General features: G+C 41.3%; 1 protein-coding gene across 1 annotated transcript; it reads right to left on the bottom strand.

The window, feature by feature from the left end:
• Window positions 1-171: 171 nt before the first annotated feature.
• On the bottom strand, window positions 172-25846 carry nkd1 (NKD inhibitor of WNT signaling pathway 1). The gene is made up of 10 exons (XM_003969527.3): window positions 25682-25846; window positions 25539-25571; window positions 25195-25328; window positions 10302-10359; window positions 8406-8509; window positions 8164-8259; window positions 6610-6757; window positions 5674-5755; window positions 4527-4654; window positions 172-3680 (listed from the first exon to the last, which is right to left on the bottom strand). Exons 1-10 carry the CDS (start codon window positions 25704-25706, stop codon window positions 3151-3153), a joined length of 1338 nt encoding a protein of 445 aa, XP_003969576.1. The 5' UTR covers window positions 25707-25846; the 3' UTR covers window positions 172-3150.
• Between the last annotated feature and the right edge of the window lie 1159 nt (window positions 25847-27005).

The following is a 27005-nucleotide window of genomic DNA, read 5'->3' as shown; positions in this document are numbered from 1 at the left end:
TTCAAAGTGGAGACGGAAAAAGTGGGAATAAAGGAGCAAAGCAAAAGAGGAGCAGCCTCAAATAAGTGATTTCTTTCAAGAAGTTAAAGCTCTTCATAGATAATATGATTAATTCAGCGAGAGGGAAAACAAGAAGAAAGTAATGATGGCCAAACTAGATAATGTTAAATATCATCTTAGCCTCCAGATGTGAAGTATTTATTCACTGAGAATCACAAGACACAATGAAATTACAAAAAATACACTTGCGTAAGAACAGGTTCATACTTTAATAGGGTACTTCCATCGGCACAGATCTGCTGTCAAATAAATAAAGCAATTAATCAAATACAATCTAGATAAACTAAATAAGGTCATGGGAGAAACATTAGTGAAGAGCAGAAATAAACAGCTAATGCTAAACATCTTTGTTTTACAGCAAATGTGTGAAGTGTGTGAGGAGAAAACTGCGTGTGTTCATCGTTAATTCCTCCCCACGTGGCCGATATGAGCGGACAGGAGGAAGCTGAGCTGCGAGCTTGACAGACATTTCATTGTAAATAAACCATATATTCTTTCTACATGACGCTGGTTTATACTCTGCAGTCCATTATATACATCTGATTATTCAGGCTGTTGAACAAAGCAAAGTAGTGCTGCCATAAATCTCAGTTAATGTGAAGAAGCCACTCAACGTTTTTTGTTTTCTAAAAAGTATCATTTAAAAAATGGAGTAAACAACTTGCTGTCTGCAAGATTGACACAGATATATTAACCAAAGGCATAAATATTTTAATTTTAGGATTTTTTTTTTAAATGAATCTGGTGGTGTCAGTCTACCTAAAAAAAAAAAAAAAAAAAAAAAAAACCTTTTCCAACTCCCAGCAGTGCTCATAAGCCACATGATGCTTTGAAGTACAAACGGACTAAAGCGTTTTCAACAGCTTTTGAGTCTGAGTTCAGGTTTGACTCAGAAGGAGGGAATTTAAAAAGGCAGCTTTAAAAAAGTCCTCCCTAACTGTGGGTCTGAGGTGCGCCGTGTCCAATTGGACCATCCAGACGGTCCATTCACATAACGGAACCATTTCGACATTCCGGAGCGTCACGCTGGTCTGTTGTCCAGTAAAAGTGGGTTGAGGAAATATGGTGGTGTCCCCTTCAATGGAATGAGCCCAGCGCTGCTCCAGTGAGACAACCGGGCTGACAGCTGAGAGGACACACAAGACTCAGCGCAGGTCTGACATATATAACGTTGCTTGGTAGCACAGCTAGATGCCTCCTGTCTCAAAGCAAGCAGGTGACTTCTCCTTCGCCTCAGGTCTCGGTGCCCAGCCATGTCTCAGCTTGCCTCAGCTTGTTTATGTGTGTGGGTGTGTGTGTAAGTGTGTTGTATGCATGTGTGTGTGTCTGTCCTTTTCTTAATTCTGTTGTTCTCTTTGCTGTTTTTATCCTTTGTGAGGCACTTTGTGCTACCTAGCGTATGAAAAGTGCCATATAAATAAAGATTGATATTGATATTGATATTGAACCCTCACGCGTCTGCTTGGGGACGCGTCTCTAATTGTTAATGTCTTTAGAGGATCATGGCGGTAGCTGATGCTGGCAGTTGATCAACAGCAGTGAGTTATGGTCCCACTGGAGGACTGGGGGCAGCTGAGGGTGCTCAAAGCCCCACGGGGGGGCTTTGTTGGCGGTGCTCTGAAAACACATGGCAGCATGGTGATAGACCTGCCGACAGCTGGGGGACAGGAAGTGGAACCAGGGAACAGTCTAAAGATGGACGACCAAGCAGCTGCTTATGAACGATCAGCCAAGGATGATGAATGACTACATCCACCATGAATACAACCAGATCTCCATTTGTAAGAATATGCGAAAGAACTGATATCAGAATGAGGCTGTCTGATACTCCAGCATTCCGATGCATCATGTGACTGAGGACGCTCAGCTTCGAATGGAAAAGGCTTTTACTTTAAACAGTGTGAGCGTTGCTGCAGAGCTAGCTACAGGCTGGAACCAAATCTACCTCTGTGGAAGCGTCTAAGCACAAAACAATTGACGTTGTTCTGGCATGAGTGGTTAAAACAATCGAGCACTTACTGTCAGTTACTGAGGAGAGTTGGGCTTGTAGTGATTTGGCACTTATCACAAAATCAGAGTGATTAAGACAATTGTACATTTTTAGTCAAAATGGTACCGGTACATAAAACCTTCAGAGACTGAATACAAAGATACAGTATCACATTATCAATAAAGCTTATAAAATTGATAACAATATATACCTTATGTACAGCAAATGTTAGTTAATAAAAGGAGCTCTCAGACGCTTCAGTACTGCAGATGTTCAAACAACTGTTCTCTTAAAAAAAAGTCTTCATGTAATTCAAAATGACCTGTCAATATTGCCCAAATCATTAAAACAACAACAATTAGAATACAATTAGAGGTAGCAGCTGATTTTGGGTCTCTTACTTTTCCTAAACTTCATAAAACTTCAGCATTTCACATGCGATTGTTGCTGATAGGTTTGTGTTCCTGGATCATGATCTTGACTTTCGTATTCGGGAACCTCTCTGGCTTTAACTTATCGAGCACCCGTGAGAACACTTCAAGTGAGTTTCAACGGACAGTGTTGTGACACACACGCTGGCTATATCGCCACATTAACAGTTCCTCTGTCTCTCTGTGACCTCACACACCCATCCACAAACACACACACACACACCCACCCACTCACCCATTCATAATATGCCCCGCCCTCCAACCTCCTTCCTTCATATATTTTCATCTGTACATCACATTCTATCTTGGCACTCGCCTCCAATTTGATGGAAACCTATTAACTTTAAAACTCCTGTCACAACGCTGGTGTTGCTGGTGTCACCATGCGGTGGATCACAAGCTTCCAGGAGAGGAAGAGATCGACCATTTCCATATGAAATTTTAAGCCTGTACTGTGTCGTATCCTCCATCTGGACCATAGTGTAGCTCTAAATCACTGTCGGTGTACAGATGCTTTTCTTTGCTTCGGTAGCCTCTTTAAAACACTGACTAATGTGGAATGGGACACCCCTCCCATGATCCTCTTCTCTCATCCATATGTCCAATGCACAATGTAATGTAAAGATGCCTGCTGTCCAGGCCGACTAGGTGACCCGCAGGAGTAAAATTTCAAGACTGATAAAAGTGGTGATAGTGGTGATGGTGTTCATGGTGGTGGTGATGCTCATGCCGTTGCACCACTTGTGCCAGCCCCCCTTCATACAACAGAAGGCTGGGCAGGTCCCTCACATGCTCTTTCTCCACAACCGGCCTTGCTGAAGAGTTTAAGGCCCGGTAGGCCTGGCTCTCCTTGGAACGCTGCTTGTGCTTGCGGTATGGGGCTGCCGATTGGTGCGGTGGTGTTTGGGAGGGTAACGCCGGTGGAGGAGGGACGCCTCGGCTTCTCATAACCCTGTTGCTGAGCTGTGCTGGAGGAGTATGTGTGTGAGCCTTGGGAGAACGCACAGCATGTTTTCCTGAGTCCTGGCCACGTATACGAGATGTGAGTTGGAGGCTGTCGACGGGGACAGGGTCCACAACAGGCTGCAGGCGGCGGTGGTGGGAATGGGAGTGGCTATTTTCTGGTTCATGGGAGCGAGAACGGGTCTGGTTGGATGACCGGGTCAGTGGTTCAGCTTTTGTTGGCTCGGTGGCAGGGACTGTAATAGAGACATTAATACATGTCAACTATCATCACAAAATCCTGCTTCCATTTCCTGCTGATACCCAGAAATGAGCTTCGTAACAACATAAAGGGCTTGAGTGTCGAGCTAATCACAAGATGAGGTTAAATTATTTGGTATTAAAAAAGGTCAATTCAAATAGCTTTGCTAATAAGTCACCTATAAGGATGAACTAGAGTCCATAAGTTTTGTAATTCATTTGTATGTCGGTGCCTACCACTATTAGGTGCTTAAGTCACTTTCACATTATTGATCTTCTTTTATATGTTTCTGTCATACTTGGGACATGAGTGACATTTCTGACAACATTCCAAGGTGCAGAGAATGCAGCGTTGAAATTCTCACAATTGATGCATGAAAAAAACATTTTTGCAGAACATGTCAACTAAGATCAAGTAAATATTTCATTAACCTTCTAGAAGTGTGTTTTTTGGTTCAGGTTCTTTTTCAAGTAAATAAAGATGACACGGTGTGACAGAGTGCTATTCTGTTCGCACATTCCTAACAGAACCAACATACAAATAATGACATGTCATCACTGACCCTCAGATCAAGGCTGCTCCCATTACACGTAATATTACACATAATATTACACGTAATATTACACATAATATTACACTTCTTCAGGGGCTTCAGCACTCAACACTTGATGTACTGTGCTTGTCTGAGCCCAGATGCTTGTGCTGGCGACAGGACACAGTGGGCCGGTAGTTCAACTGAACGGCTACAAGACGTAATGGGGAGCCTGAAGACGGCTTCAAAGGGCCACATTCTGCATTTTCCCCTTTCCTTCTGCCCTTCTTCACACCCTGCTCCACTCACCGGCTCCAAAGCGGGATGTGTAGTTTTCGATGCCCGCCAGGTCCAAGTAGTGGTTCCTGCGTTCTAGGTTCTCATCCACACAGTGGCGCTGGCAGCCTGGCTGGGTGTGGTGGTCACTGTGGTGGCGCCTGTGGACACAAATACACCTCTCATTAGGTACAGTAAAGGTTCAGGATGTGGTGTTTGTAGAAAGAAAAACCTGATCAGGCAGGAGAGGTGATTGTAAAAGAAGTGAGATTATGACTGAGTTTCAACCTCAGCTGGGTGTGTTTTGAACTCTGCCTTTCTCTGACGTCAATGTCCGTAAACATAATTAGAGACAAGACAGCTGTAAAGGCGTGTGAATGCGACTGGAGACAACTACGGCTCCAAAAATATTTCTTGTAATTCTACTGTAAAAATATGTTTTCCCCTTCGCTTTGCTTTGCCTCTAAGGCGCTCATGAAGGCAGCACTACTCACACGCGCTGTGATGACAACACTCTCGCATGGAGTAACTTGATACTTCTCAAGAATTTAGCATGGCTTGCAGGGTGGTGAGAGGGTGAAGATGCACCACAGTCGTTTACAGTGGGGGATCATTTCAGCTTCTTATGACGATGAAGGGGCCAATAATTGTTCACAAGAAATGACTGTACGCATTTCTATGCACGTATAAACTCCGTGAATAAAAACACCGCGTGCTGCAGATTCAGATAGGCACAGAAAAATTACTGCTACCGTCGGGATGTTTATCACCAAAGATGTGCAACTTTCCAGCAGTTGCAGACTTTTAGACAGCCAATAGCTGTCCGCAGGCATTTTTATATTACAATACTAAATGAAGGAGTACAGTTTAAGTTTTTGTGTGCCAATTAGTATAGTAAATAATATGTTTTGGGGTAAAACAGTAGTATCCTTTTCCTTATACAGAAAAGAAAACCATAGAGGTAGATATTGAACCCTGGAGACCCTGTATTGTTTCAGCCCTGGTCTACATGTCTTACAAGACTGATGATGAGCACAAGAGTGTAAAAAAATTGTTTTGTTTTTTTAAATTTCAGACTTTATTTATTTATTTTATTAATTGGCAGGCTTTTATTGTGGCTCCACAGTAAAAACCACCAGCATCAACCAAAAAGACTGACGTGCAGGAAAGGTGGGCTTACCGTAGCAGGGCTCTATTCTTCTTCTCTACACTCTTGGGGTCTTCTATGCACTTGTCATTTTTCTCTCTAGGGTGGGACATGTCTATGAACATGTGAAAGACAGAAGGCTATTATTAAACAGCACAACTGTGCGCACACACACAAGAATGCACACGTGTGCGTGCACGCACACATGCACAAGAAAACAGCCACACGAGCCTCAAAAGAAAGCAACCTTTGTTTTGGGGGTTTTACTTTGAAGATTTATAGGGAAGGAAAAACAACAATGTTTCATTTATTCTATTTTCAACTCCCGGTCTCTTATAAGAAGTGCAATGGAATAAAAAAAACATGCAGACTTCAGAAAGTTTGTTAAGGACGCGAGATCTGATGCCGTGTCAAATTAGCATGAAGGCAACCAGCGAAATTTTCAAAGCAGACTTTGTTTGAATCTCTTGATAGATATTTATAGCAGAAACAATAGGACACAAACAGTCAGGAATATATACTTTTTGAGTTATTTTCCTCTGAATGTTTACCAAGTCGTCAGTGAGAAAAGTTAAGTTGAGCACAGCTATATTTTCCCAGCAGTTCTGAGATGGGGGGAAGGAAGAGGAAAGGGAACTTTGGAGAAAAGAAAAATGGCTGTGGTTATCAAAAGGCCTCAGCACATCTCTTAAGGGTTCTTTCAGAGTTTTTGAAAGCACTAAGGGAGGGGGGCTCCTCTCGTAGCTCTGTCACTCCCCCCATCATTAAAATTGAACCCTATTGAGTGAGAGAGATGGAGCGATAAAGAGACTGCGAGGAACAAAGCTCTGACAGGCCTGCAGCAGACGCCTTTCTGCATGACAACAAACACATCCCTAGGTGTGCTGACAGTAGGCAACTTAAGGGGGGACCCCAAAATGCCCTCTTCTCTCTTTCCACTGCCACCCACTGTGTTGACGCAAGTGTTACCTGCTGCACCCTGCGTGCAGCTCCTCCATCGCTGGCTGGAATCAGGGGCTACAGACAGCTTGACCCGCAGAGTCTTGCTGCTGCTGGGGGAATGGTTGACAGAGGCGTCAACCACCTCGTAAATGGTGTGGAGCAGACTGGTGATATCCTGCAGAACAAGGGAGGAAGAGGAAAATCTTTACAAATAGCTTTTATGTGAGAGAAATTTCATCACCGAGCTTCAAAGGACCGTTGTCTGCACAAAAGCAGAAACACACTTTCAGTGCACATTCAGGAAAAACTCTTATCACTATGCTGTTCTGAAGCTTTGTGCCTTCAAACTCACTATCATAAACCTCATGCTAGCGAGGAATTTAAAGATGAGTCTCAGGCAACAGCAAAAACAGAAACAGACTGATGTCAGTTGTTTTAATTTAGTTTTCGAAGCCATCAGACGTGGTGTAAAAGCAGGTTATAAATTCATGAAAATCCTCTTGGCAGCAACAGAGGCTGGCTGGGATGTCAGGCGATGCATGAGTCAAATTACAACTGTGTGTCGACAGTTAATTGCTCCATGTCTCTTAAATATATTATAACTTCACAAGAAGCAGCACTTTGTAATAATGCTAAAAAAGCACGGTGACACAACAGGATGCAAAAATACTTCTTTACCTGCAATAAAAGACACAGAAAATCACAGAGTCAAAACTAATAAATTGATAACCAATTTCCTCATTCTGCATACAGAAGAAAATAACTCATTTTAAATAACTAGTTTTCGCATTTACATTGACAAGCTGCATGTATTAGTCTATGAAAGATAAAGTCCCCTGATATGCCTGCCAGAATGAACTCTGTGCCATGTCTTCATATTTGAAAGGAAAGGCAGAAAAATTTCTGACAGCACTGCTGACAATGACACCACGGAATGACTCTGCCAGCATGATTTTATCTCACCATAATACTCTGAGTCACAACAAAAAGCGCTATCACAAAGTCTTCAGGGACAGGTCCCACATACTAGTTTCAGGCAGACAATATTGTAACAAAAAGAGGGAATAAAACAAAAGCTTCCTGTATAATTTCCAGTTTTCTTGTCTTTTATATTCGTGTGAAGGGATAAAAAGGGGATTTGGAAAAGAAAGAATTTGCTTCTTTCTCCAAGCCACCGCCTGATGTCTCACGAGCCATGGAGCCACAGGCAATGCCAAAGAATCAGCACATTCAACCACACAAAGGACACCACCAGGCTCTTTGCACTGTCTTTAAGTTGTTTTTTAAAAGAAGGGGGCTTTTCTGGATGTTCTGATCGGCACCGTGCAAACGTTAACCACAAGGTAGTCTGCAGGAAATAGACAGATGTTGCTGGCTTTGGCTCCTACACATTTAGAATGAGCTACCATGAGCCTACCATCTACTGTTCAATACAGCCAGACTGTATTCAATTGAATTTAGGTTTACGAATAGATTTCTTCATATTGCCGCTAACAATGTTTTTGACTGATCTTTGTTCTCTTTTGTACAGTAGGTTAGTTCATTTTTAACCATCGTCATTGACCTCACTATGAGGTTTACCTCTCTGGTGACTTTGCCGTTGTTGTCAAAGTCGTAGAGGGTAAATGTCCACTCCTGCCGGTTATCTTCCTCCACAGACACGGCACACTCCAACTCCTGAAACAGCAGAGCACGAAACTATCAAACTGTGTATGTCTGTGTGTGTACGTCTGTGTGTGTGTGGTGTGTGTGTGTGTGTGCTCTGTGGCCTAGTTTCATCCAGAGGGTAAGTAATAAATGTCCTGTTCGGTGTCGACACTCACTTCAAACTGGAGCTGTTTCTTTGGCCCTGCGGGAGATTGGCTGTCCCTCTCCTTCGTCTTTTCCTCCACACAGCAGCTGTCTGTCTTCTCTGGGGGTAAAGCCACTGCAGCAACACACAGACAAACACACGCAAAGATAAAAGAGGAAGCCTAAAGATGGAAATGTTGGGTGCAGCCATAACCTGAGGACATGTCTTCACCGTTATTGTTACTTGGAAGTTCCTTCTTCCAAGTTTGGAAGCTGCAATTAAGACACTGTTTTTATTTAATAGCTTTTATTCTGAAGTCGTAATGTGATAATATCAATATATTCATTAGTTGCTACTTAAAGGCAGCACCCCGGTGTCAGAAGAGCATACAGCATCCTTTCTACAGCATGATTACTACAGCATATTTTCACAAACAATAATTTATCATCACTTTGAAGCTGTAGCTACAATACATATATACAACCAGGTTCACAATGAGAAGGCCTGTCAAACAGCAAACCCAATGAGAGCGACAATCAAAACATGATGGCATAAATGGTGAAAAAAGGAGAGCACATGAAGTGAACAGTAAAAGGACTCTACTAGGTCCACGATAGGCTGCCTCTCATCATTTTATGCTATTCACAGCGTATTAGCTTTAGTGTAAAGAACGATGGTGCAGAGAGATTATTATTATTAATGATTCAAATACAGTAAAACGAAGGTCACAACCGTGATTGGAATGCACAGATGGATGTCACTTTAGATGTAGAATAAATCAATATTAAATTAATGATCACACTACTTTCCCCATGCTCATAAATAAGCTTTGTGCAGACTGCCTCCTTATCCAATCACAATCCTGCAAACCGAAGAAATGTGGGCAGGCCACACCCCCTTCCCCTCCCGCCATCTCTCCTGCTACCAGGCTTTGAAGTCCCATTCCCCAAATCTTTTGGAAGAAGATCAGACCGTCTGTAAAAACAGAATCACTAATTAATTAAGCCAAGTCAAATCTAAAACAGTGTTTGTTTGCTCGCCAACGGAGCAGACACAACAGCCCAGTTTCTTTCCTCCTGATCCAAAGTGGATCAAAGCAGACCTGTCTCATGCCTGATTGGGGTAAATTGCCAGAAATGAAAAGGATCATCCCAGTGAGCTTTTACCAACTTTTCAGAGAAGAGTAGCATTTGGGGTCCCGCTGTTTGATCATCTGATGTGCTCAAAGAGAACACTGTGTGTAAGGGCAAATCAGTTTCTTAGCAGGTTCAGTATGGTGGTGAGATGCTTATCTGGGAGCTAATGAAATGCTGGGAGGAGGAAGAGTAATCTGTTATCACTGCCCTCCCCCTCTAATAGCCCTCTCCACCGACCACATAAATCAGCTCTTTATGAGAGATGTTGAGCCAGGGGTTTGGTTATGCGATGTCCAGAGAGACACAATGAGAATGCCTGAAATGGACGCCCTACAAGCTGAGCCTGCTTTGGCACTCCCAACACACATTGATAGGCTACTATTTTCATATTGTTCCACTACCAGGTGAATATTTGCAGCATATCTTTATAAATCTATATCCAAACATGTTAATAAGCATTTTAAATCCACCACATCTGTTTGCTCCACAGTGCAAAAGCCCATTAAAATATAATAATAATTAATCCTATTCTCTATGTAGCCATCAAAAAAGCCTTTTTCCTCCAACCTCTGTGAGCTGAGATAGCATGATAATTGGGGAAGTATTCAAAGATAGTTGCACAGTGTCATAGAGAGGAAGATGAGTAGAGGAGAGAAGAAGCAGCTGTGGCGGTGTGAGGCTAAAGAAAACCCTCATCATGGATTTTAACTTGGATTTTAAACCCTCAACATGGATTAAATCTAGAATAAACCCAATAGTTCCGTGTGGACAGGGTTAAAGGCAGAGCCTACCTTCCAATCTATAGTGTTCGTCAGCAATCCCCTCTGCACAGGCCTCATCCATGGACTCCTGTTGAAAGAAAGAATACACATAAACCAGTGTCTTAAATTATTTAACACAAAGCATCATTTAGTGCATTTAACAGCTAGCCAAAAATAAAATTACAGCATTTGTGTGACTACTGTAGTATATATAAATATAACTTGCGCTTAAACAATAGTGGAGATCCGATGAGGTCAGTAATTGCAACACTGAAACGAACTGGGAATTACAGTAAGACAGACAGTCTAAATTAAATATATGAAAAAGGCATCTGAATTACTGGCATCGGCCCTGCAGAGAATTCTGAGAGACAGGCTGGTAACAGGGTTATTTCAGTACTGAGCTCTCATTGCAGCAACTTCCTTGTTTTGAGCCTTTCAACTCATTTTTCCCAGCTCTGTTGGTTAGTTTATACCACACAGACTGAAGTTACTCAGAAACATCTGGTTTGGACATTTAAGTCACATGACAGAAATGCCACAGTTTGGCAAACCCCCATTTTCCTTGGCTGTGCAATATGTCTTTGAGTTATATGTGATGATGTCAAAGATGAAATATGGTGATGGAACATTAGATTGACCCTCCTTGAATCCTATTTATCTCATGTCAGAGAACACAAATCTACTCAGATGTGTACCGCATCCTCAGTGACAGTGACCGATGCATTTTAAAGTGCGCCAACTGTTTCATGGACATGTCAGGATGTCAGCACTACACTGTCTAGTTGGAATAGGTTCAGTCGTGGGCCGTTTTTGTGAACAGGTTAACAGGGCACGTTAGCCACAGAGGTTCTGTTGATGACTTTCACAGTCCCAAAGCACGAAGGCAGCACAATGAATGTCGCCGTCACCCAGTGAACCACAGTAATAAATGCTCTCCTGTAAAAGTAATTATTAATCCAGCATTAACGATGCTTTTTGATGGGATGATAAGTGATTTCGCAGAGTTTACTAAAAGCCAGAGTGTTTGAGTTCCATGTGCTTGAGCAGAGGAGGAAGGATTTGCGTATAATCCCGAGAGTCAGGGGGTCAGATGGTGTGATCATACCCTCCTCAGACTAATGTGGGTCTGGCAGCAACACTGTGGGTGGCCTCTAGGAGCGAGTGCACCAAACCACACGACCAAATGACAGACTGGCTGTCACTGACAACCCAGAGCAGGGACCTGGTCCAAATCTGGCTTTCATCAGTGCTGTCACACTCTAAAAGTAAAAGATGAGCTGTATTTTTTTAAATGCCCATACACACACATTTTTGAGTATTTCTTCATTCCGTACAATCAAGTCTGGTCATGACAGATGGAGAGTTGTTATGTTTTGGCCTTTTCCCATATGAGCAGTCCCTCTTTGTTGCTCTGAACAGGTTGTTAGACTGTGGGAACATCAACATTGGCCCCTGTTTCCATGTAACCTCAGAGAAAAATAAAATCCCTGCACAATAATCATTCCTCCACACAAAAACATGCACTTGCACATATATACACAAATGTGGCATCTTCAGTAATGTTTTTTGATGAATGATCCAAAATTATCCAGGGTTTGACCAAGAACATGAGAAAAAGCAGGAACAGGAATGTACTAATTGGGTGTTGTCTGTGATGATGGATGGGAGCTGTATTACTGCTCTGCGAGGGTTAGTCTGGGGTTTAAGGAGGATGAAATAGCCAACATTTTCTTTTCTGTTTTACTTTAAACCCACACTTGCATCTACATTCCAACAGTTCTCAAGCACGTACTGCCAACAAATAGTTAGATACAGTTAATTATTAATTCTTTATTCTCAAATGAAATAACAGAAATGACGATTCCACTGATATTTTATCAATATGAAACCAAATTAAGGTTCAAATGCATTAGGCAAACATGTGATTCATAAAATAGTAATTCATCATTGAATTTAAATGATATTTCTTTTTAAACTGCAGTGGTGCACTATTGATCCAAATAATCAATTTATTCCAAAGTAACTGATCAATCACTGATTTTATCATGTCATAGTCATTTAAATTTTGACTGATTCACAATTGCCCTTTGCCAAAAATAACATGTTTGTTTCTGAGTTTCCATTGCTCCCATCAGACAATCTGTCACAAGAATTCAGAGACACGATTCTTTGTTGATGCTGGAAAACAAAGATCGAAATCTTTTCTAAAAATTGATAGGATTTCTGCTCTGAAATTCTCCCTTCATAATTTACACCCTAAAGCTCCATTCCTCACACACTTTTTTTCTGGAAGAAAACACACTTTTGTGCGTTTTATCGCTGCTACTAAATCTGATTTTGGGCCTTTCTGCTTTCTGACACTTGCTGGCTTCCTCTCTGTGTCCTAGAGGTCATATATGGACACGGTCAGCCCAGAGGTAAATCTGAATTTGAACAAACAATGTTAGAGTCCAGTGACCAGGGATGGGACCACATACTGTGTTTTGTGTCATATTTGCCTTTTATGCATCTAGTCTACTGGAAGAAAAACAACAAAATACAGGGTTATGAGAGAGTCAGCATGTTGGAATCTGAAGGGAAAAATGTATGTGCATAAACTGCATGAGGAGATTTTTTTTTAAAGAGATTTTAAAAGAGAGGTTGTCAACAAAGTACCAATAAGGCATTATAATTTGAAACATGGTGGGGTGGTGGCAGCACCCCCCTCATCATCAGAGGTGCACCCAATGATTACTCAGTGTCTTAAAAGAGCACAAATGGTGCATGTGTCCACATATGAAGGGCCACCAACCAAGTCTGTATTAGTTATTTCTGTTTGACACCCAGATGGCACATTAATGTAGTAATATTATTAACCTTAACCCTTTCAAAAGTTAGGGTTAGGCCAGGGGCGGCAACCCAAAATTGTTGAAAGAGCCATATTGGACCAAAAAACAAAAAAATAAATCTGCCTGGAGCCGCAAAAAATTAAAAGCCTTATAATGAAGGCAACATAGGCTGTAAGTGTCTATATTAGCTACATTAGCCTACTATCAAAATGATAAGTAGGATACAAATACATAATGAGCATTCATGATTAAATGTTTATTGCCCATGAAACACCCGCCGGTTTGTTTGCAACAGCCTCCTGTCTGGCACCATGCTGAGCTGAAAGAAACATGCGTCGCAGGCTATAACGTAAATCTTCGTTGACAGTGATGCTGAAATTAAATATTTATTATACACATTTTTACAGCATTGGAAAACTTTAAGAATGGTCGTCATGTTTTTTCTCCTGCAGAAATTATATTAAAACCAAAAATATATTCACACCATCTTTTTCCATTTTTATATATTTTTTTTTTAAGTTCCAGGGAGCCACTAGGGCGGCGCTAAAGAGCTGCATGCGGCTCCAGAGCCGCGGGTTGCCGATCCCTGGGTTAGGCTTAGTGGTAGTGTCAGGGAGGCGGAGGGATACCATGCTCTCCAGAATTTTGATCATGATTGCAGTACCGGTTTTGGCCACAAACATGCATGCTGCTTTTTTAAATGTCCTGTGGAGACACACATAAAATGTTCTGAACGGCAGCCAGATGTTCCAAAGTTTCTCCTTCTTCTTGGGCCTTGTCTGGCCCATGTGTGTTTGAAAGCTGTTCAAGGCCCATCAGAGAAAGTGATTTATTGCTCAAATGGAACACAGAAGGTGTGTCTGCCTTTATTACAACACCTCGCTGATCTAAATTCAATTCATTTTGGCTTTTCGAAGGATTTAAGAAATGTCATCAATGAATCTATATGATAAATATTTTCTTTCCTACAATTTTGCACACTTCACATTACAAATTAGGCAGGCCAGAATTGGCTAGCTGTGTTGCCATGGCTAGAACAGGAACCAGAAACTTTCTTACGTTATCTCTCTTGATATTATTGCTTAGTTATTCTTCTGATAAAATCAAGGGAGTTATGATGAGAGGATTCCGCTCAAAGGGGCATTTACTCACTGTGTCTCCAAGAAGAGCAAGAGGAAAAACTAAGTGTCTACTGGCACAGAACCAGAGTCATTCTCAACGTCATCCTTACTGTGACTCTGCAGACATTTACTCTCCAGGCCATTTTTTTTGGCTGCTATGAATCTGCGGGTTCAAGTAAAATAATAATAATAATGATACTACAGTAACAATAATAATAAGACCATATATTTGTATGTGATTGTAAGTAAGTCCCACAAGACTTCTTCTATGCTGTCTACTTCCATGGCCGTCCCACAGAGGCTCACAGTTTCTGTGGTTGATGACAGCTCCCCCTGATCTTACGCCAAGGCTCAGTGGAGACAGACCTCTACAGCAATGGCAGCACTACTGGCACTCCATCAAATCCAGGAAAATCCTAATTAGGACTGCAACCGGGTCCCTGTTGCCCTCCCCAATTCAAGAAAACATCATCAGGTCTGAGTTGGTAGGGCTAGGGGTGCTGACTTCAGGTAGTTAGTGAAACACATGAAAGACCATATAACCAAGTGGGCAAGACAGTTGGATTGGTGGTTACAAAATGTGGGAATGTAATTTGGCCCTGCCCAAGATGGACATGTCTTGAGACGACTATGGTCAACGACACTCAATCAAACCAGCAAATGATAGCTCGGGCACCAATGTACCTTTTTTCACATTAATAGTGGGTTAAGGACTAAAGTGGTAGATTGATCAGTACAATGGAATTCCTTTGGTGCCTGTCCTGTAAATATAGCGCATAAATAAATAAATAAATAATGGGTCTTGTAGAGCTGCCATCGGCTTACTTTTTCAAACTGCTAATGGTTCAAACAGCTGTACAACCCAGTGAGTTTTTAAAAAGCCACAGCACACACCACATCCATCATCAAATGCATGTACTGAAATACAAAAAAATAAATAAATAAAGGAGTAATTTTCTGTTTTAGAGCTGCAAAGAAGCTTATGGGAGTAGCGTTACTCACGGGAGATTGGGAGAGAAGAAATTCCCCTCCCCACTCCCCTAACCCATAAAGTAAAGTCAGCTACACCTGAGGCTGTTTCAAAGGACCAAGCTGCATAATCTGGAACGTTGTGTAACCCGCAGTAACGGTAGGTGTGGTAGCGCTGCTGCAGGAAAAGGAAAATTAAATTTAAAAACCAAAAAGGCACAGGTCTGCAAACCTGATTCCAGACTTTCCCGGCTCTGCTTAGCCAAGTGTTTCTCACCCACCTAGCACCATTAAACAGCTTACAGTTCAGTTAAACCCGATGCCTCGAGATAGAGCCAAGATAGCGATTGTTGATTTGAAGTAGGGAAGTTGTGCACTTCCAATGAGTGAGGCTTCAAAGGGAATCCGTTCTCACACAGAATAAAGACTTTAGATAATCATATAGCGTAACCGGAGCAGCCAAAGCAAGATGGTCTCACTTGTGGAAGGAGGGCCAGTTTATAAAAGACAATACTTCACAAATAAAGAGCTTTGGAAAAGGAACAGGATGAATATGTTTGGGTGCGTGAGCTCTCAATAGATGAAGTTGTGAGGTAGTTTCTTGAATTTGCTCCAGAAGAACAGATGTCTTGTATCATGTCAGTGCTAAACTGAACAAAAACATAAAACTGATCTAAAAAGCAGCATCCACTGCCAAGAGGAAGTCATATCTGCTGTACTTTGCAGTCATTTTTTATGGCTTTGATAAGAAACCAGAGTGAAAAGTCTTTTTATGTCGAGCCATGCTACGATAACAAAAGAGGAGATATCTGGTTGGCTCCCATTTCAGTGCAAATATGCCAAGTTTGAAAAACATCTTTACGAAATTAACTAATAGCAAGAGGCTATTAACCCTAACCCTTGAGAGGATTAATGAGAAGAAAACTGTATAAATATCAAGTGGTTACATCAACTCTTACAACTAGACATGGGCTCTAAATGAACTTTCACCTCTTTGAGCCGTATTTTCATTTTGCCTTACACATAATTCTGCTAGGTTAAAAGGTGATTGTATAAGTGAGGATCAAATTTAGACACCTTCTCTTCAATTTCTGCAGCCCCATGTCTCACATCCCTCATTCATGGCACACTCACTTTTCTTCCTGCAGCCCAGGAAGGAAATTATAGGTATGCAGTCAGTTGACATCTATCAGCAGGTGTGTTGGAGGAAGTTGCTCTATGATTAAAGTGTGCACGATCAGCAACACCAAGGCAGGAGGGGTTTGAGGAGGCGACAAATGCTGGAGGGCTTAACGGGTTACCTCTAATCCATGACAGTGGTCATGCTGCCATTCTCCAGGCTCAAACACAACAAAAATGCTATTTAATAATGCGCAAAAAGCAAAATTACACCTTGCGTCTGCATGACTCAAGTTTCTGACACTGAATAGAAGAATGCTAGCCGTATGTGTGTGGTGTTTTAACATGTTTTATTTTCCCCCCAAGACAATGGCTGTGACTGAATGTCACCCATTTGTGGGGTTACATTACAGAGCCACTACTCATTTTGCATGTCACATTTACATTGCGAACACTGCTGGTCACATTACCTCACCCACATCAAAGGCTGCCTCCTGAAAGGCTCAGAGAATATTAGCAGAGATTTACAGCCCTCATCTCTATACTTCAGAAACATGCTGATCTGAAGTAATCTCCCGCCCCCTCCCTTTTTGTGTTTCATGTGTGAAGTTGGCCAACACTTTAATGACCCATTTTCAAAACTTTTACACCTGCAAAGATAAGCATTTACAACCCAGCCAGCCCCCAGTCCTTAAACCCAACCCATTACTCCTTTATACCAATTGAAAATCATATAACCCTCTAAATCAACATTTATCACACAGTTTATCAAAGGCTGATACTAGTGGAGGGGGGGTGGGGGTGATATGTTAACATCAAGTCTTAACGTATGAGCAGCTCTTCAGCATCTCACACAAACAGCTGCTGAGGGCTTTCATTTGTCAGAAAAAAAAACCATGATAACATACTACCTCATATGCATCCCATTAAGTCCCATTCTGTTGAACTGGCTTTAGTTACACTCTTTATAACAACATGTAGTTATTGTTTAATTTTTTTTCCTTTCTTGCTTTCACCATCACCTCCTATGAACAGTCACTAAGTCTAAACAATTGCTCGATAATTGTTCTAACTGACAACATATATAAATACATTTGGAAGTCTAATTGTCCGAGGCTTGCAGCTATGTTCAGCATCAGTCAACGCAACGCATTTTGTAAGGTGACCTCAGAAGACACAACAATGGTAAAGAATGGTAGAAATGGACAAGTGTAAATTAAAATGATATACTCCCAGTACCTGGTGTGATTCAGACAGCAAAGGGACACCCTCTATTAACAAAATTAACTATCATATAACATTTGACAAGACCTGCATGGTGAGGTGTTGGTTTATAGAATATCTCAATCATTAAAGCTAAATTCAAACATTTGCTTTCAACTTTCCTAAACTGTGTCTGGAGCCTTTTGGTGATAGGTCACAGCTTTTGTTGAGTGGACACTGTGCTTCAGTTGTCTGGACGGCTTCAGGCGCCAGTCTGAAGTGCTGCACGGAGGAGTGTTTAGTTAGAAAGTCTACCTTGAAGGTAACATGCAAGTGAGAACCACTTTAACCTCTGACCACAGCCCAGCATAATCAGCTAAAACTCAAAGATCTCACTCAAAACCTTTGAATTCTGTTCATGCGAGGACAAATTGTTTAAGTATTTTTAGAAGCGTCCAAAAGTATTGAAAGCAGTTGTAAATAATATCAATTATTGATTTTCCAGCTTCTGCTGTACAGTACAACCAATATTAATCAATACAATTATACACAAAAAAGGTTTCTAAGCAGGAAGAAGTTGTAACAAATTAAACTTATCTCCATACCAAGATGACTAAAGCATCATCAGAAACATGAACCTGCAGCTGACCCCGAGCCCTCATACTTGGAGACACGGTCCTGTCTTCTCAGGTCACCGTCTCTATTCACCTCTCACATCTAGACCCTTTAAACTTTAGATCTTAAATCCATGATTAGGTAGCGGTTCAACTCATCAAGTAAACATGAGAGAAGATTACTGCTCACCACTAACTACTCACTGGGTGAAAACTAGTCCAACCAGTTGCTACATTCTCCCACAGATTTTGAATGTGTTTCTGGTTCCTGCCTTATCTTGACTATCAGTATAAAGCAGTTTTATTTCAAGTAAAATGACTCGACTGAAGCAAATCCATAATCAATCGCAGTTCTTTATTCTAAATGATATTGTCAGTCTTTCCTTCGACAGTAGCATCTTCAGATACTTGGCTTGGTATTGGAGAGTAGCCCTCAATCTTTTGGGTGATTTCTGATGATTAAATAGAAGTTCTCCTTATCCAACTAACCCCTAAAATGCAGTTGTGATGCATGCCCACTTCAAAATTAAACAGTACATAGCACGATTAAACCCTGCATGTATACGCACTGACCATCAGACTAGCAAGTGTCAAGGTTAATTAGGATAAAACTAAATTTAATGCTCCTGCTTGAGGCCAAACACATAATACCTAAGAACACCACATTGGTTGTTGAAAAACAAAGTCAAACAGTAGATTTCTGAAGCAGAACCAAGTGTCATTCTGAAATGGCTGATATATAATAAAGCTAATAACAGGATTACTCCAAAATGATGTCACCTAGTTAGGACAAACTTATAGCGGATATCATTGAATCAAACCTCAGCTTTTTTGGTTTCTTATCAGCACTGGCTGAATTCAAATACTTACTTTTATAATAGAATTCGTGGAGACAAATAGGTCATAAAAGAGCCCAAGCTTATGCGGTCACTTCTGAAAAAGTCCGTTAGGTTTCTGGTTCCGCAATTACGCTTTCTTGGAAACTAGTTGCATTCCAGTTGACAACCAAACCATGATACTCCCCAAGTTGTGACTGCTCAAACAACCACAAACCGACACTAATGACTGCGGCAAGATTTGCCCTGAATCACGCGCAACTGAGTTTTATTTACTGATTGTAGAAAACAATCAGTAAAAGTAGTAAAACAATAGTCACATATTGAAACTTCCTCCCACTTTAGCCTCGCACAGGTTTTCAATTCACATAAGTGGGTTAGGGAGTGCTGGGTTTGATGGACAGGGCAAATGGTTCTTTGGGGTACAGAGGAATGGTGTGCGCCATTTAGAGTCTATAGGGTGAGTTCTTCTTTACACTGTGGAACCTGTGAAGCATAAAAACACCAGAGGAGGACAGTTTTCTTTTTAGCAGGAGTGCTCCTCTATTTAGCTTTGCAGCAACCAAAAACATCCCATAACAGACAATCCAGACCTCCTCCAGGTCCGGCTCCACAGGAAGAGCTGAAGAGCTCTGGACCTTCCATCTGTGGGAGGCACAATGCTCTCCTAACTTTGTTTACTTAAATCCACTTCCTCAGTTCCTTCTTGCTCAGGTGGCCTTTTTTTGCCCTGGTCAGAAAAGCTTTCAGTCAAGAAGAATAAATACAAGAGTGTTGCTGACTGAGGCTCCACTTCCCTACAACAACAAAAAGTAAAGGCAATTGTGCTTAAGAAACTGTTGCGTGTGTGTGTGTGTGTATAGATACGTGTTCTTTGCTTTTGCTTATAAACGTCATAAACAGCAGAGAATTATTTAACACTTAAAAGGCTCCACTGAAGTGGGTGTTTAAGTGGGTGATTAAAATGGGCACTGAGCTCCACTGAAAGCTCAGCACCACCACAGGAGTTCCAGTCACCTAGAGGTTCTTTCAGACACACACACACACACACACACACACACGTACCACTACATATCATCAATTATTTTATTCTCCATAGTGAAACCGTATAAATAGTTTCATCATCATCATGTTCTTGAGAACAAAGCTCTTTCCCGCCACACACTGAAGTGTTTTAATCTTGATAACATAATAACAGAAGGACAAATAAAAGTGCGGCCATTTGCCTTGAGACTGGCTCCATGTATTCATGATTTTGAAACTCTAGGGATTGGGACGCACCAAATAGCTACATATGTGCCCTATATACTGCAGTGGCTGCAATATTATGTTCACCTGACTTCATTTACATTCTACTCCTGGTGACATGATCATATATTTTTAGGTAGGCACTCATACAGCAGTAAACAGATAGCTAGGCTAGGACCAAGTCTTTCCCTGTCTCCATCACCATCACTGTTTCGGGGGACAAAACCGTTGCCAGCGCCCTCTCCTAAAGTGATTTTTGACCGTTTACAGCATTGATTCAAATGCTAGATGCACTTTTAATGTGGATTAGTACTACTAGCAAGCTCTGTCCCAAGAGAATACAAGATAAATCATGGTAGCTAAATAAGCAGCAGTCTGTTGACCATCCAGCTCACAAATAAATACAACTGTACATTTGTGCTCTTTCAGCCTGGCATCAGAGCTAGAAAATGCACTCTGGCAGAAACTTGGCTTCTTAAATGAATAAAGCACATCAAAAGAGCCTGAGCCATGTATATTATTCCCTTTTTTTCTTGAGCTACTGTTATTTTGGAGCCTCACAAAATTATGGCACAGAATTCTTCACATACCAGTGCAAATTTGAGCTATATGAAGAGGACAGCGATTAAATAAACGCACGTATATATTTGGCATTACTCATTATAAAGCAGCATCATTTGGACATATAACACTTCTTTGGTACTTTGACAAGTTAGAAGGTGTTTCTCTTCCTTCTCACTTGATATTTTAAGTCAAGAGTGGGAAGGAACACTTTCCTGAAGCTTTTGAAAAGGCATTAGCATGTCTGTGGCATACGCTCACATCAAAAGGTTGCAGATATGTAGGCATTACAGCAAAGATGATTATGTCAGTTAAACACGCTCCAGATTTAGACTGACTGCTGGTGCAGACGTTACTTTAAAACTGTTTACAAGACATGCTTATCTGTTTCAATCTGCCAGAGTCCAGTTATACAGTTTCACAAAAGGAAGCCAAATGGCAGACTTTCTGAAAAACCCTGCAACTTCTCCGAATTTTGAAATAAATATCGCAGAGTGCGAATGTGACAATGGGTGGGGATAAACACTTTGATCAACGCCTATCTGCTCTAATCTGAACCTAAATTTGGGAAGACAAAGCAAAAATCTCTGCTGCTAATCCTGTAAGATTTAGAGCACATTCCCCAGAAGCCTTTGATCTCTGGAGCATCTGTATAGCTGACTCCAGACATCTTGCAAACCCACGCACACATGCATACGGAGATATGTGCACGCTGGTAGTAACTCGACACAGAAAGGCCTTTTTGCAGCTGGGAATCAAACCCACCGCCTTATTGCCATGAGGCAAAAGGGCCGCCGGAAAGCACCATTCACACTAAATGAGCGTTATCCACTTGGCTTTGTCACACAGGAGGAAGCCCTTTAGCTTTTTGTAATCTATGTGACACGTGATGTCACATTTAAGCCACCTGCACATCCACCCAACTGCCAAGATACATTAATGTCAACTTCCAACACTTCTTCTCATGAGAAAATTCAGAAGAAGAAAAAAAAAATCACAGAGTGCCTCATTGACCAGGTGGTACCCCTCCTCCCCAAGGGCTGGAGCTTTTCTTCTCTTTGGAGTGTGGCTCCAAACTTTTCTCCCAGCCTCTTCAAAGAGCAACAACAAGCCCTCAGTCCCTTGGGAGCGCAGAGGGGGTAGAGCCCGGTGGGAGAGGGGCATACGTCACACGGCAGACACAAGGCCAGCCGGTGGGGGAGAGAAATGCACAGAGGAATGACAGAGAAAGAGGACGAAGAGTCTGCATCTGAAAGGTGTTTTCAGCTCAGAGACGAGGTCCCTCGCTTTGTGAGAGCGATGACGAGTGAAACAGAAAAGCAAAATGCAACGGGGTGAAAAAAAAAACCTGCCATGTCTTTTATCAGGTTTGGAGGCTGAGGGAACGTCTTTAAAAGCTTTAGGCCTACTTCCAAAAAACCTTTTTCCAACAATATCAAAGGGCCACAACCAACTGCGAGGTTCAGGCAGAAGTTTCAGCATGATTCACTTTTGAGTTACACTCAGGCGTCACAGTACAAAGCGCTTTTTTTTGTCTCCATCTACAGGCAAGTTAATAGGAACTCAGAAATAGAAAATATGTATAATCTGCTAAAACACAATGATACAAGTATTGTGGTTTTTTTAATGAAATTTAAATACAACTGTTAATGACAATTACTTACAGTTGAATTGATCTGCCATGCTTTTTCTGTGGGAGTCAGATACTTTTAAACAACTTGTACATCTATATCAAAAAATCTGATCAAAACTTGTGATCTACACAAATTTATATTGAGACTTACTTTCATTGCTGATCGATCTCTAGTTAATAAAGACAGATAATTGTTTTTTAAATGTATAAATGTTTGTGAAAGAGTGCAACTCTTGAATAAAGGCTTTGGCTGATGGCTTATGGCTTTTTAAATGTCCACAGATAATCAAATATCTGTTCGCAAACAAAAACAACTGTCAGTAAGGTTTGATTTTAATTAGCAATCATCACTAACTCTATCTTACACATTTTCAGACAAAAATCAGACTCATTTATTTTGAGAAATGTGTCTCTCATCCTCAAGCTGCGTTGTGCCCCTCTGCCCTGAGTGGCCCCCCTGATCTCCACCCTGCCTTGGTTTACTTACTTTTATTTTGAAACTTTAACTTTTGAAATACATCATTTCTTGCTGAACCAAAAAAGGATTCCAAGTGTAGATGGCGGAAAGTCCAAAAACCTTCTCTTTTCCCCCAGTGTTGTGATGGTATTCCAAAATATCAGTTAAGTGTGGGCAACAATAAAGTGGAATTGGGCCATATTAGTAAGTCATGTGAAGGTGGAGCCCTCCACGTCACCAACACGTTGCTGCACGGTGCGTTTAAAGCCGCCACATTTCATCAGCACCAACCTTCACAGGCCCAAAGGCTCAAGTCCGGAAACAGATGGCAGTTAGGAGGAGGTTTTAACAACAGAGGAGCTGGTTTAAGAATTCATAGCTATTCATTCATTTATTTATTCTACATTTTCTTACAGCCAACAGCAAATTACTCTATTAAAGCAAGAAACAACAGCAACTTCAGCCTGGAATTCTGCAAACGTTCCTCTTTATCTATGTCTGCCAGCAACCTGGTGCTCCTGGGAGCCCAAATGTCCCATTTTTGGGGTATGTGCCGACATCTTTTCAACAATATCAGAGGTCTGCACACATACACCTGCCCTCAGCACTCACTCAGTGTGCACCAAGGACAGGACTGACAGCAGAATCCATCCTGACCACATGGAAACGGCATTAACCTTCAGGCACGTGCTGGGAGGGAGACTCATAGAACAGCAGCCATCAATAACCGTCTCTCCAGGTATTCTATACAATACATACACCTTTAGACTTTCATTCTTATTCTGAGAAGATCTGTTCTTATTTTAAACCTGCTGGCTTGAGCCCTCCTTTTAACATGAATAATAATCTAAAGACATCTTTGTACCTTCTATTTAATGAATTATTCTTTAGCCTCACACCAATGGAAATACACAAGATCATACAAATACACTAAAAACAAAGATTTAGTTTAAATGCAACCAAACAGTTGACTTTTCAGTTATTATATCTGCCAGAAACAATTCTGCCAGTAAAAAAATAACTAAATCAGCAATATAAATAAGTAGAAAAGTGACACAGATAAAACAAGGCAAGTCGTTTTTACTGTACGCTTGACTATTCAACCTGACGGTACCAGTAGAAATTGTGATGGATGATTTTATGTGGCAATAAAGAAATAAAGCGTAGCAGGATAATTCAATGTAGTCAGCTGACTGTATTTCCATTTTCATTTAAAATGAATTGTGTGTTTTACCCACAGACTTGCGTGAACAGACCTGTGAGCACCCTAACTTTATTCTCCTGAAGCAGCAATACGACTGTTGTCCTGCTGATAAAGAAACACCTACATGACATCTTAATACAAGTCAAAGCAAAGCTGGACTTTAGACCCATGCTAGGCTGGAGATTATGTGTATAAATTTTAATTGTCAAAGTCTTCCTCAACTACAACAATTATCTTATTCCCTTCTAAATGCACGTTAATCCTGATGCCAACAGCTGTCTTGGCTTCAAGAATGCAAAGGCAGGTATGGTTTACATGCATAGCCAGCAGTGCAAATATATTTAATTTACATAATATATTTAGTTGTAAATCAGAAAGGAAATGGAGAGGAAAAAACCTGTAAATTTACTTTATGTTCACAGCAACAATGACAAGACCCAATATTTTCCAAACAGCAACGGCACATCATGTCATCACATCTGAGTATTTCACTTGGCACTAAAAGATGTGTTTTCCTTTAATGGGTCTGGATCGTGGGTGTTATAACCAATAAGTCTTTTGTCTTAATGGTCTCTATTTCTGCAAACATGTTGTCTTGGGGGAAAGCATTGCTACATAAAGAAGCTTAGGGTTCCTCTGAAGCAATTCCAAAGGATTTCCTCGATTGAAAGCAACAACAAAGTGTTTATAGCGATACGCAACACAAAACTAGCATGACCTCTCGCGTCTTTTTTGGGCTGCTTTATTTTACAATCACCAAGCTGCCACGACAAAATGCTTTCAACCTGATCTATGGCTACTACCTTAAGAAAACACTCATTTGTGCCAAGAATGAACATTTGTGGCCTCCAGCAGTAGTTAAACAGGCTAGTGGATTTAATTCAAGGCTGCACCAAATAAACAGGCGAGCAGAACTGGGGAAAAACCTAAAGTTGGCAAATCTTCAACTGTGAAAGACCCTCAACAACAACAACAACAACGCTAGGATAGTAACCAGGAGTAAAGTGGCAGATAGTGATGAGCAGTCTGTGAACATGTTATATGTCAGATATTACATACTGCCCTCACGCGCGAGGCAACTTGGCAAACAATTACGTGACCCGCGTGCGCAGCGGCGTCGCACTCACCCGCGCGGCCACAGCGCAGTTATTCCTGTGGTGACAGTCGCGCGGCTCCAGGCGCGAGCAGTAGTATTTCTGCTTCACCAGCCAGTCGTCGATCCCCTTCCTCGTCAAACAGGCATTGACGACAAAACTGTCGCCTGGAACAAAGAAGCGCGTTATTAGCAAACTTCAAAGTGAATTTCCTCGCGCTGCGCTCATGTTTTCCACCAGTGGTCCATCTTCAAAGAATCGGACCGTGCGCAGCAATTCTCAGCTCCCTGAAAACTGCCCTACTCCTCACAAACTAATCAGGATGTAAGACTTCTATTTCAAATTAAGTAAAATAGTGATATAAAGGTAATGCTTACCTTCTGGGCTCTCCCTCGGTTTACAAATAGCCGCTTGAGAGGAAGAAAGTGAGAAGACAATCAGTACTATTACTCGAAAGTAGCGTTATTGCAGCGGCACAAGAGCCGTTTCTGTGATTTGTCTCATGCTTAAGGAATCTTACCATGTTTTGAGTGCAGTTTACCCATTTTTATTCATGGAGGTGGAGTTTAAAACCATCAGAAAAATATGTTCCAAAGACACAAAGGGCGCCGCTGCGATATCCAGACACACAAGCGTCCGCTGAGACAGACAGACTACTGCGCTCAGGACCGAACGGCTGTGGAACCACACACGAGCCTCTGACAGTGCACGAACGCAACACATTCCGCTTCCTGTATCTCCTTTCAGAATAAAACATTTCATTTCACGCTCAAGCTATTATTGCAAAATAGCAATTGTGACAAGATTTGTGCAGTGACGGTACAAAAGAGCAATCGGGCCTTGATCCTAATATTCACACAGGGAGCGTTGAAAATAGAAAAATTCAAAAGAGAATAAAAAGTACCACGCGCATCAGTTTTCCCGGGCAATTTCCTGGGTTATTACTCTGAAAATGACTTATTTCCCGTTTTTAATTGTCTTCCTTAGCAAATTCACGCAACCCCCTGATCTTCCTTTGAAGCGCAAAAGAGGTGTCATAGAATACTAGGTTTTCAACCGGATGAAGGAATTAGTCGAACCCTAACCTTACTGGCAGCACCGAACCGGCTGTTGCCAAAAATAAATTCAGTCTCTGGATAAAGGTGAAATTAATCTGGATTTATTTGTGGCAATATGCGGTAAAAACTCATCAGGAAGTTGTTCAAACAGAAGGTTTAATGTCTGCTCGGATTAATGAACTGTCCATGCTTACTTGAATACAACATAAGTAATTTTTTTTTTTATTATAGCGTGTTTTAAGGGCGCGTCATCCGCGCGTCACCAACCCAGCAGTCGCCATATTGGAGATACTCAACAGTGTAACCTCATTGTGGAACATGTGAATTATTTCTGTATTTTTGGCTGTACCAATCGATCAAACCTTGAAAAACATTTGGAGTTTTATAGACTGCCAAAAGTTATTACAAATCAGGGAGAACGGTGCCAAAAGTCATGAGAGGAAAGGAGGCACTCAAGGTTAGCCAAACTAAACCAGGATCTATGAGGCAAAAATCTAGACAGTATCCAAATTTGTTTGGCCCATTTTTTGTCAGGTAATTGACATGTTAGCAGCAGTGCTCAACTATTTTTTCTGGTGTATTAATAATATTTCACATCACAGCATGTGGCATTATTTACTTAATATTAGATTCTAAACCATGCCAAATGGCCTGCTACAGTAGCAACACAGTTGTTTACACCTTGGGTACTGCAACGATACATACATTTAAGTTTAGGTTGCTTATACTTAAAATACTTGCATACTTAGGTAGAACTTAACCACACATCTGTCAAGACTCGATACC

The sequence above is a fragment of the Takifugu rubripes genome, chromosome 13, assembly GCF_901000725.2.
Source record: "Takifugu rubripes chromosome 13, fTakRub1.2, whole genome shotgun sequence".
NCBI lineage: Eukaryota > Metazoa > Chordata > Actinopteri > Tetraodontiformes > Tetraodontidae > Takifugu > Takifugu rubripes.
The sequence above is the reverse complement of the archived record's forward strand: the minus strand, read 5'-3'. Positions and strand labels throughout refer to the sequence as shown.